General features: G+C 41.1%; 1 protein-coding gene across 4 annotated transcripts in view; it reads right to left on the reverse strand.

The window, feature by feature from the left end:
- ITPR2 (inositol 1,4,5-trisphosphate receptor type 2) overlaps nt 1–12,773 on the reverse strand; it is a 464,180-nt gene that overhangs the window by 138,713 nt on the left and 312,694 nt on the right. For all 4 annotated transcript variants that reach the window (XM_089671685.1, XM_089671684.1, XM_089671687.1 and 1 more), the window contains 4 exons: nt 8,527–8,786; nt 6,495–6,695; nt 5,066–5,176; nt 1,639–1,734 (listed from right to left, as the gene is read on the reverse strand). In XM_089671685.1, coding sequence (XP_089527811.1) covers nt 1,639–1,734; nt 5,066–5,176; nt 6,495–6,695; nt 8,527–8,786 — 668 coding nt within the window. The remainder of the gene's footprint in view (nt 1–1,638; nt 1,735–5,065; nt 5,177–6,494; nt 6,696–8,526; nt 8,787–12,773) is intronic.

A 12,773-nucleotide genomic window follows, 5' to 3' on the forward strand; every position in this document is an offset into this window, starting at 1 on the left:
AATTGTTCTTAAAGCAGATCTCCAGTTTGAAATGTATTTGAATTATTTTTGCTGTAGAGGAGGTCCTGACTCTACTTCTCTTCCTGTGCATTTCAGTTCTAAATCCTGCACACACGGCAGCTTTGTGTGTTCTCCTCTAGCAATAGTTTTGTGGGAACTTCCAACTGCGTAAAGTCCAATGCTCACCACCTTTCTCGTTCCAGAGATCTTTCTGCCATAGCCCCATTCATTCTTTTGGGTAGCTACCTCCAGTTTTCCCTAAAACTGGCCATAGGTGCATTGAAATTTGGCTGGGCCAATAGGGACCAGCCAAATTTTGGTCAATTTATGACAGTTCCAGCTCGACAGAAGTCAATCTAATGATTGACTTCTTTTGAATTGGACTGCAGGAAAACTTTCATTCAATCAGCGACTGGAGCCAATTGGCTGCAGCGCTGATGAGTGTATTCTGAGGAGTGTCCACTGTCAGAATACATTAGCACAATGGGGAGGATTTATCCATGCACCTTGCTTGTGTGGATGGGGAATCTGTTCATTTACTTTCAATCGGCCTATTGCAAGTATCTAGGTATTGTGGCCTGGTAACCAAAATTGCTACAGTCTCTAGCCCATGAGGCATAGTACAGAAAAAAGCATAGGTGTTGTGGGCTAGGGTAGTTTCATACAATGGGGTCCAAAACCCATAGTGCTACTCCAGCACCCCTGGGACGCCACCCCTAGGGGGTGATTGACAACCGGACCCTCAATTTTCCCAGCTAAGCAAGGCAGCACTGCTCAAATCAGGAGGCACTAGGCCCCTTGGAATCCCCCACCAGGGAATTAATCCTGAACCCCACAGGAAGAACCCTGTTCATACCAGCAGTGTAACTATACAGCAGCAATCCTGGCCATAAAACCAGAATGATGGTGGAGCAACACTACTGGACAATGATAGGAAGATATACTGCATTTGATCTTAGCTAAAAGGGAAGGCCGAAGAAGCAGGAGCTAGGCCACGTTGGGATTACACGTTCACTGGAATGGGGACGGAGTTATATATTAGACTCGACTGCCTGCACTTAAGGAAGTTGGTGTAATTATTATGGTACAACAAAGGTACCAAAACCAAAGGTAAAATTGCTTTGAAGTAGCTATGTACTGTGTGAAGTGGCACGTGCACCCCCAAGGTGCCACTACATGCTTTCAGCCAGTTTACAGAGCAGCCTGGAAGTATCAAAAATTGCATTTAATATGCAAATACCGAGTTCCAACTAAAAGGTAACACTTGGCCCTGCCCTCTCCCGTGTCTCATGATTGGCTGGTCAATTTGATAGACAGCCTCAGTGACCAATTAAAAGGCAAAGCAGACAGAGACAATCTCCAGGCACAAAATCTGTATTGTAGATTGGTGCAATCCAGGTATTACGTGTAAATTATAAGCAACATTAAGGAAAAAAAAAAAAGAAGTGAGATATTTCCACAAAATACATTTTGCTATTTTGCACCTCTGCTGAAATACGACAAAAATGAAATGAGCAATTTACCACAGACACTTTAAGAAACAAGGCTTAATTGCCAATGTAGCAATAAATAAAGATTGATTGCACATTTCAACTAATTATAAGAAGGCCCTGATAATACAAGATCAATATTCCTTACCAGTTCTCCAGGTCTCATGTTAAACAGGATCCTCTCAGCGTTCTCACTGTCATGGCGGCTCTCCATGATGGCCAGAAGAAGTTTGGAGGCATTGTTCTAGAAGGAGTAGAGTAAAAGTTATGTTGTGATGAACCCACGTGGTGCTAATGTTAAAGTGCAGCTCTGCAATAAAAACTCTTTTTAGATATGGATGGATGCTGATGGATTAGAAGCTCTGTCAGCTTTATATTGCTCTCACTGTCTCCACTGAGGAGATTCACCCTCTCCATTTTTCCTTTTGTCACTGTCAGCAGAATCAACATTTTAAAGCTGATCTCTAGCCTTATCTTCAGTCTTGCACAGTTGTACAGACTCCTTTCCTATATTGAAATTGCTTACTCCAATTTCACTGCACACTGTGAGCTTTCCCAATGTCCACTGGAAGCTGCAGCAAGTCGCTCTAGAGCCTGCTTCATTTTCTGGATGGAGGACATATAGCATTGACTAGCCCTTTCCTTTCCAGTCTGACTGTTCATGGCCTGCCCATTAAATATACTCCATTTCAGTTTTTTCAATCATGGAGGCTCAGCACTGCATTTTAGCTAGGGTGGTCTGCATGCAAATGAGAACTGTCACTTTGGATAGATTTCCTCTCACTTTTTGCTGTGTCTACAGCTCAGATCTCCCACACAGATGACAAGGGAAAAAAAACCTGACAAGGGTTTTAACCATCCTCTGCTCCACTTTGAATGCACATTAATAAATGTAGATTGATACAGTGGAATGGCTTTCCTTGCCCTTCCTAACTTGTTACTTGGCCATACTCAGGATAACATTTTTTGGCAAAGCAGGAACTCTGCAGATCTGCCAGAAGCTTCCAAACAGAGATCTAAATTTTTTCTAATAGTGAGTGTTTTGGATGGTATATTACATAATTTTTGATCTACTTTACCAAAATATACACATTTGCTATTATTTTTTAACTCATATCTCCTTAGTAACAAATTTTAAAAAATGTAACTAATTTTACTAAAAATAAAGCACTTATTTAAATCTGAACTCCGGGCACACAGCTAAATACACAGTTTAAATACATATATGGGAGCCTTGTGACCTGCCAAAGGATTTATATTTCTGTTGATTCAGTCCCAAGATTTGCACAGCTCTATCACCAAAGCACTTTTTCTCTGCTGCTTTTAAGCAACTAAGCTAGGTCAACTCCAGGTTTTCAGCCCATGACTGAACAGTGAGGGAGAAGCAACAGACTGATACCACCTCTCTGCTCTGTCCTCCTATCAGCTTATTCCTTGTCAGCACATACTAGTGCAGCACATCTGATTGGCTCCAAGATCTCTCAATATTATTCATCCTTATGCAGCTGCTCATTGACAGGATACAGGAGAGGGGTTTGTGCATGCTCAAGAGAACAAAGTTGATATTAGGGAGCCATGTCCTTTCAAAATTTGGCCGGTTTTGTTATGTGGTGTGGCAGAAATATAGCAAGATTTTTGTTTATACCTCCTCCAACAACATATCTAGTTATACAGTATCTCCCAAATATGCTTTTACTTGGTTTTTATGACTTCTCTACCAAGAAATGATAAAATTTGAAGATATGTCTCTCTATTCTCCATCTTAACCACTTGCCTTTTGGGCACCCCCTTCCTGCCCAGGCCAATTTTCAGCTTTCAGCGCTGTCACACTTTGAATGACAATTGACAACACTGTACCCAAATTAAATTTCTAGCATTTTTTTTTAGACAGGTAGAGCTTTCTTTTGGTGATATTTAATCACCACTGGGTTTTTTATATTTTGCTAAACAAATGAAAAAGATCAACAATGTTGGAAAAATAAAAAGATTTTCTTAGTTTCTGTTATAAAATTGTGTAAGTAATTTTTCTTCTTCACTGATGTGAGCTGATGAGGCGGTACTGATGTGGAGGAACTGATAGGTGACACTTACAGGCTTCACTGATGAGCACTGAAAGGCAGCACTGATGGGCACTGATAGGTGGCAATGATGGGCACTGATAGGCAGAATTGATAGGCAGCACTGATAAAATATGTAGGAAAGAAAAAGGAAGAGGGATGGGCGCTAAAGAAGTAAATATTGCCAAAAACCATAAAATCTACAATCATAATTATATGATAAAAAACAAATAATAAAAAAATACAATGTGAGTCCATCAAATGTCCATGATGTGAACTGCATGTAAGCACCAGTGGCAGTACCCTCCAGAGTAAAGCTGAGGCTCTGTAAGCTGTATAAGACTAAGTGCAGTATAAAAACAGTTCCGAATATTGAAAATAAGCAAATTGGGAACTCACTATAAAGCAGATGAGATAGGACATATAAAATCATGTAGGAAGGTTCCCAAAGTGATCCGGTAGATGGAATTATCGTCCAGGTCCAGACAAGAGCAGCGGTAGGCGGCTGAACACTGCTGGAACCAGCATGGAATGCAAAGATGAGGTGGTACTGAGAGAGATGACACCGAGGAGATGTCACTCCGTAAAGGGAAGGTAATGCTTTTCGAAGCTTCTGCTTCTTCATCAGACCTGGTTCTAGCGGCATTCGGCTGCCTACCGCTGCTCCTGTCTGGACCTGGATGATTATTCCATCTACGGGGTCATCTTGGGCACCTTCCTACAAGATTTTATATGCCCTATCTCATCTGCTTTATAGTAAGTTCCCAATTTGCTTATTTTCAATAACCGGAACTGTTTTTATACTGCACTTAGTCTGGCGCCCCTCTCTGCTCCTTTCTTATACAGCACTGATAGGCAGAACTGATGGGCACTGATAGACGGAACTGATGAGGAGGCACTGATAGGCAGGAGTGATGGGCATTGACAAGCATCACTAATGGGCACTGAAAGACAGCACTGATGGGGCTGCACTGATCTTCAGGGCACTGACATCAGTGTAGATATCCCCTCTGAGGATTGCCACTTACGGACTCTCCTCACATGCTGTCAGCATGAGGAAAGGACTGCCAATAACCGCATTTCCTGTTTACATATGATCAACTGTGATTGGACACAGCTGATCACATGGTAAAGAGCCTATGTCATCAGCCCTTTACCGCGACCAGTAAACCGCTGTGTCTGAGAGACGCGCGTGGACGCGTATGTGCAGCAAGAATGGGAGGACATAATATGACGTCCTCCCAGAACAACAGTGGTCCCACCCGGCCATCATAGTACTATAGGCTGGGCTGGAAGCAGTTAAAGGCCATACAAATACTAACTGCTTTCACATAAATCAAATCTATCTGCATAAATTCTTGTGTAGCTGGGCAGATTTGGGCCTCTTGTATTTCTGGGTCCCATAGCAGTTGCATGGTCTGCTATGACTATAGTTATAGTTATACCCTTGGCTACTCAGCTGATTATCCTCACACCTCGATACCATGCAGTTGCACACAATACGATAACATTTGGTACCTTTAATTGCAGCACCAGGTCCATACGGTACTTCCCCAGCGGGTTGATGTCATTCAGAATCAAGGCAATGATTATGTCAATCCCATTGGACTCATGAGTCGCTATACATGTCTGTAAAATGCAAATTGTTCAATTTCTGTGATTAGGAAGAAGTACAACTCCCATCAAAAACAAACATATAATTGTTTAAAAAATACACCTATTAAAAGGTGCAAAAATGTAAATTTTGCACTGCACCCCCCTCCAACTAACTGCCATTTATATGTGCAGAAATTTGAATTATTGTTCATTTGTCTTCTCCTCCTCCTCCTCACGAGCAGGGCGGACTGACCATTTGGAAACGCGGGCACTGGTCAGTAGGGGGCCCCATGAGATGCCCCTGGCACCTTTTTCATAGGCTTTTTTGAGTTTGGGCAAGGACACAGGGGCCCCATGATCCCCTATTGCCCGGGGGCCCCATGAGTTGTCAGTCCACCCCTGCTCACGAGTCATAACATAGTATTTTAAGCCAGGAAAAATCAGCTTTCATGATGCAACAGTGACTTTTGGTTCTCCTTCAAGAGCAAAACTGTAAGTTTTATTCTTGTTCACATTGGTTCAAAGCTGTAATTGCAGTGAAAGGTGGTTCTACAAAGTATTAACTCAGGGGGGCTGAATACAAATGCATGCCACACGTTACACATATTTATTTGTAAAATATTTTGAAAACCATTTATCATTTTCCTTCCACTTCACAATTATGTGCCACTTTGTGTTGGTCTATCACATAAAATTCCAATAAAATACATTTATGCTTTTGGTTGTAACATGACAAAATGTGAAAAATTTCAAGGGGTATGAATACTTTTTCAAGGCACTGCAATTGCTTGCTCTATTTCTCACAGTGTGCATTAGAAGTTGCAGCAAGCCAGAGTTCACCTCATTTCCTGGCTGGAGGACATTCAGCATGATTTAGCTCTATCCTTGCTAGCCTTACTCTCCTTGGTCCACCTCTATCATTTACTGGATTTTAGATCTTTCAATCATGGAGACTCATCATCACATGCGGACATTACCAAGGGCAGATGAACACATCAAGTTGCATAACCCTTCATAGGGGCCAGCCCAATGATTGCATCATGGCTGAGGTCTCTTGATAGGAGGAATATTGCAGCAGGGTGGTGTGATTTTTTTTTTTTTCAAAAAGCTATGTAGAGCACCCTGCTGACCCCTCCGACCAGCCATGATCTGCTTCCATTGCAAAGAAAAGCACAGATACCCAGAGATGATATCACTAAAAATAGTCTAAAATAAGATATGTCATGAAAATGGAAAAGCGTTATTTAAAAATGTCATTAGCTTGTTGATGGAGGGAGGAAGCAGGAACCAGGGTAGGAAAAATATACCGTAAGCTTCGGTTTTAAGTCACAATATCTTGCAAACTATATACCTGATTCTCATGACAGGGTCCTTGGCAATATTCTGTTAAGCTCTCTAGTGTTTGGTTCACCAGTGCCACGTTCCGTTCATTGATGTACAGACCGAGGAGACCTAGACCACCTGTTGTACTCCCACAAATACAATCCAAGAACTGGAGCGTCTCGCACACTAGGTTGTAATTGGTCTTGTTGTTTTGGTTCCTCAAAAAGTTCTGAAAAAAGACAGCTGAACATTAGATGGTGTAGTCAAAGAATGATCCCCATTGATGAGATGAATTGTAATTCCCCATGTCCAGACAACAGCACTGCTGTTTGTATAACAGCAGTTATAAAGATAGACACAATTCTACTATAAAGCATACCCAATCTTAAAACCAGCCCAGGTGATCAGTAGCAGAAGGGAGGTCTTCATCCATCTCACACATGCCCTCACAAGTCTCTTACTGTACGACTTTGATAGGTCTTTACTAACTTCAGTAAAAGTGGACATCTCAGTAATTTCACATGTCTACATAAAAAAATTCCTGACAGGTCACGTTATACATTAAGAGCACTATTAGATTTAAATAAGCCCAACCTTTTATCAATGAAAGCTGTCATTGAGCTCCAATCTAGTGGCATAGTCTGACAATGTCATCAGTCTGCTTGTCAGATATACAGTGTGCGTGTGTGAGTGTATATATATATATATATATATATATATATATATATATATATATATATATATATTCCATACTATTGTTGTCCATTGGCCAAATGTAAATTATTTTATGGACTCTGTACACATTTTTAGCTGCTCCCATTGTTTTAGAGGAGTTCTGGTCAAACACTGCACCCAAGCTATGTTAATAAAAGTCTACATAGGATCTTTTGACATATTTACCTATAGCATGTATGACACTACAGTGACATGTAGCGTTTGAGTTAGAAAATGATTCTCTCATAGAATCTGATGTAGAAAGAAAGTGGTAAAGGGATGCACCCATGTGGGAATGGCTACCAGGACTTTGTAAAAAAAAAAAAAAAAAAAAGACCATCAGCACTGAAAGAGGGGCTCCATAACAACAGAAAAGCTAAAAAGAAACATCTGTGCCAGAGGGGCCTTCAAAAGACCAAATATTGCCATTGTAAAATTAAAGAAACAGCATATTTGCTTGCACATAATTGGATGATGGAAGTCAGCAGAGCTTCTGCTCTTTTACCAAGCTCTGGAGTAACTGCACTTGCAGAGTACAATTGCATTTTGCAAAGTGCACAACCTAATTGCCTTTAGTAAATCAACCCCTATGCATTACCTGGAAACATTTTGCCAAGATGAATGGGCAGCTATACCACCTTTAAGAATTTGAGGCCTCATAGACAACTGTTACAAAAGACTGAATGTTGTCATTGATGCTAAAGAGGGCAATACACAGTATTAAGAACACAGGGTATGCAGACTTTTGAAAGCGGTCATTTCATTTGTTTACTTGTTGCCATGTTTTGTAAGTGATAAAAGAAATGTGTTTTGCCTTCCCACTCATGTTTTCTTTAAAAATGGTACTTACTGTATAAAATTCTCCAAGGGTATGCAAACTTTTGAGCACAACTTTACTACAGGGTTTACTACTTCCTTACTTTACTGGAAAGTAACCTAAAAGATACAAAGCAAAACACTGCAGCAGGCAGGAAGAAGCATTCCTACAGTGCCCTCTCCCCAGTGATCAGACTGTACACTGTAACTTTGTAGCAAGTCACAAAGTGAAACTCTGCAGCAGGAGCTGGTCTATGTCAGATATTTGTGAACACAACCAAAAACTGCACTGGCACAAGACATACATTATTGTGTCATCTGAAAGATGTCTAAACAAAGATGGCTCTGTCCTTCTGCAGGGAGAAGCAGATGAAGGCATTGTCAGGGTGAGCGCTGTGATCTCTGCGAGAGGTAATAAATACTAGGGGATGTTACACTGACATATTATTGAGTAAGCAAGCTCTTAACATGAAAACTATATGTGGTACTAGGTCCACTTGAGGTCTGCACAGGCTTCATGTCTTCCCTACCTGAAGGCCAAGGTTGTGGTTCTCGCAAAGCAGCTGGAGGAACCTCAGGATTGGCTGCATGATCGCTATGACAGGGCTCATGGTGACCGACTCCTCTGCCGCCTTCTCTTCGCCTCCTCCATTATCTCCTCCAGAGCCCATCATATCCATATCTGGATCTATTGCTTTCCGGTACACGCAGTAAGCCTTGGACGTCGCTGTGGAGGCCTCCGCCAGCTGTCCCTTCATCCCATCTTTGAGGTGAAGCTGAGGATCTCTCACTGAAAAAAAAAATATATTATGGGTTAGGGAGAAAAATCCCACAGTCTCCCACAGCTCTGCTCTCTGCACAGGCTATGTACAGCACAGTGATGTCACCACTACGTTTACAAGGTAATAACTGAGTTTTCAAATGAGTCTGGTGCACACAATTTTAAAGTATATCTAAAGACAACTTTTTTTTAAAAAAAAGCCTAAGTTTAGTCAAAAGTTAAAAAAAAAAAACTGCACAATGAAAAGTGTCCCTTGTGCAGCTGACTACAGTTTTAGCTGAAATCTGAAGTCCTCTGACACCCCCCATAATCTTCTGGTGTTGCAGAGATTAATATGAGCCAAGGGACCTGTAGTAGGCACTTGCCAACCCTTTCCACCCCCCTCCTCTTCCATTAATAGACACTTTATTAAAGCTTCCATTAGTGAAAAACAATCTATGAATGGAGGAGGTGGAGCTTTCATTCATCTGCCTATCCTCCATTCATATATAATTTTTATTTGGTAGAAGTTATATTACAGTTTCTTTAAATGGTGGAGGGGGGGGGGGCAGAAAAGACAAGAGAGGGTTAATTTCCCCAGTTGGCATTTCACACTTGACAGGCCTGCCAACCCTTCTGTGCTCTATTTAAAACTGGACTCTGGGCCGGAACAAAAATAAATGCTTGTTATGTCTAAGGGTCCCAGAATAAGCAGAAAAACCTACCCTATTCTGTGTTCTAGCAGGCTCCCTTCGGTCCAGGCAACCAGTCCAGAGTTGTCACCTTTCTAAGCTTGCTCCTTCACAAACAATGCAGATTTAACATCCCTGCATTTTATGTAATGACACTGAGAAATCCCCCACAGGGAGAAGAGCACAGCACTGAAGCCTGCTGGAACAGGGAATAGGGTAAGTAATAGAGCCTCTACCTAGACATTTAACCTTTTGTAGTGCAGGGGGACCTCATTGCAAGGTTATTTTTGTTCCAGCCTGGAGTTAAGCTGGATGTTTTGCCTGAGATACGCTTTAAAGGGCCACAGTTACGCTCAACTATACAGTTGTCAAAAGAACAGGAGATGGGGGGAATTTTCCAATGGGACACCAGTTTGAGTGTCAGGACCTGGATTACCTGCTGGTGGCACTGTGACTCCTTGAGCAGAGGGTTGTAGTTCCCGGGTCCACCGGCAGGTGTCTACCAGCAGCCAGCAAATCCCAGTAATCAGTCTCCACCTGATGCTGGCTGCTGGAAGGGTATTTAGTTCCTCCTCTACTAGTGCCTTTTGCGTCATGTTTTGCCTGCCAGCCAGCCAGCCAGATGCATGCTTGCAGTCAAATTCTGGGCCTGATCCTGCTCCTGTCTTGTACCAAATTCCCTTGTTCCTGATTTTAGTCCTGGTTCCCCCTTCCTTACATCTCCCGTATTCCCTGTGATCTATGCGCCTCATTTTGTATATATTATATTATAGTTAGGTTGTTCAGTATTTTGTCACTCGGTTTATTGTTCAGCTGTTTCTTCACCTTTACGGTGTTTCCTTTTGGCTGGTGTGTGGATGGATTTTGGTTTCACTGTAAATAAATCTTACTTAAATCATACACAGTCTGGTCTCAGTTTCCTAAATGTAGCCATGCGGATTTGGCCATCTCTGCTGCTGATCCCTGACACTGAGTGATGCCTCTTAAAAGTGGGATTTGACCTCTTTTGGGGGAAATTTCTTCTTACTTCATGTTGTGTCTCCAGGGAGAGAAAGTGAGGGGAAATCTACCCTATGATGACTCAAAAGCAACATAAACCTTGAAAAAGACATATTCAAGAATTTAATTCATGTGAGCAGCTCTGGTAAGGGTGCTCACATAAAAACAAGGCACCCCTTTGGTGGATACCCAGAATGTGATTCAGAGCATAAACACACAACAGGAGCATCAAACCAAAAAAGAGTGATAGGGTGTGGATCGCTTAAGTTGTTGCTTGCACAGAAACAACCAATGTATTTTGGTGCCCCCCCCCCCCCTTTCATTAGGGCTCAGTAACTTTCACCAGGTAGATCTACACAGCAAGCTACAGAGTTGTTTGGTAACGATTTCATTTACCTGAGTTAATTTAACACCTAGTCAAAGTTGCTGAGCCCTGGTGAAGGGGGAGAGTTTGTGGCCCCCGAAACACACTGGCTGGGCTGTTTTATGTGATAATATTATGAACTATTAAAGCCATCCGGACTCCTTTACCATTTGATTAGGTGCTCTTACAGTACGTTTATGCTCTGAGCAATAAAAACCCAACAGAAGTACCAACCCTTTATCTATTCCAAGCCAAAAAAGATGACTGGATTACATTTTGTAAACAATTTCAGGATTTCATTTATAACAGTTTTTTCTTCTTTGCAAAAGCAGTCCATGCGAATCATTGTTATGTAAAAATTCCATCTCTTCAAAAGTTCAATTACCAGTTGCTTCCTTTTCCCAATTGACACTAATTATTTATGGTAATTACTGTCCGTAATGACTGCCACATAATTAGTTATGACAACACAAGGAAATAAAACCTTTGGAGGAGTTACCTGCGCAGTGCATAGAGAAGCGCAATCATAAAAATGCTTCTGATAAACATGAGCTTTATTATCGTGGGCTGCGGCGCAGTAAATCGTTCCACTACCTCAAATTAACATCTGCTGGCTAAACATGCAGATAGTATTGTCCGTATTTATTTACCAGCGTATTTTTGAAAACTAAAGTGATGACTAACAATTGTTATTTGATTAAGGATTTTGCACAACATTTTCTCGACTGCATGTCAACAAAACGCATGGACTCATGTGACAGGAGACAGCTGTACACATGAACATGATGTGTTTAAAAGAAATTTTAAGAGCCAATAGTTTTAAGAAAGGAACGTGTGAAAAACTGGATGTGAAAAGTTATTCATGGGTGGAAAGAAACATTGTTTGTTTTGCATTCATAAAGCTTTCTCAACACTTTGCAAAGCAAACACATGTCCTTTATATGAACAGCCATTTGTATACTACACGCAGTTGCGTTGTTTCAAGCCAGTGGCAAAGCCACATCGTGTGCAGTGCAAACTGACCCCAAGGGGGAATGGGTCTTACTGTGCACTCATTGCACACATGGAGATAAATGAGTGTCTATACCTCCTAACTGTCTCGGATCCTACAGGACTGTCCTAGGATTTGAACAAAATTGCAGAGCCCTGCAGGTCAAGGACTGATCCTAAGTGTGTTTAATGCAGGCCATAAACGGGGAGAAAACCGGCTGTTTTTTTTTTTAGAAAAATGAAAAATCGGTCGTTCAATCAGCTGACGTTACCACCATTGGTAAAAAAAAGTCGTCTGATTTTCATCCCGTCTACGGCCGGCAATTATATAGAATATGCAGAAGAAGAAATAGAATATGCAGAAGAAGAAGAAATAGAATATGAATAAAAAGAAGAAATAGAATATGCAGAAGAGAAATAGAATATGAATAAGATGAAAAAGTTGCAACATTGTATCTATTTGTATCCATTTCGGATACAGATGTTTTTATTCGGGTACAAATAGATACAATGTTGCTATACTTTTAAATGTCAAATATAATATCGGAATGAAATTCTTTTTTTTTCTTCTTCTTCTTCATATTCTATTTCTTCCTCTTCTTTTATTCTATTTCTTCTTTTTATTCATATTCTATTTCTACTTCTCATTCATATTCTATGTTTTTCCTTTTTTTCTTTTCCTTCTTTCATGTCACTGCTCATGCGCATTTTTTTAAATCGGAAAACGATTGGCAGATTTGTCCATCATTGCTGCGAAAATCGGCAGAACGACAAATTTGGCGGATTTTTTTCTAGCACGACCGATAATCGAAAAGGGCATAAATCACTAAAAACGGCCGACCGATTACCGCACTAACGATCCGAAAATCAGCCAATTTTTTTTTTTCGTATGATTTTCATCCCATCTATGGCCCGCATAAAGCTTATGCTGCTGCTGAAATAAACCTCACAACCCAACTGCAAACAATCCTG

The sequence above is a fragment of the Staurois parvus genome, unplaced genomic scaffold (genome assembly GCF_062004578.1).
Source record: "Staurois parvus isolate SC_StPar_1 unplaced genomic scaffold, SC_StPar_1.0 ptg000114l, whole genome shotgun sequence".
In the NCBI taxonomy this organism is placed as follows: Eukaryota; Metazoa; Chordata; class Amphibia; order Anura; family Ranidae; genus Staurois; species Staurois parvus.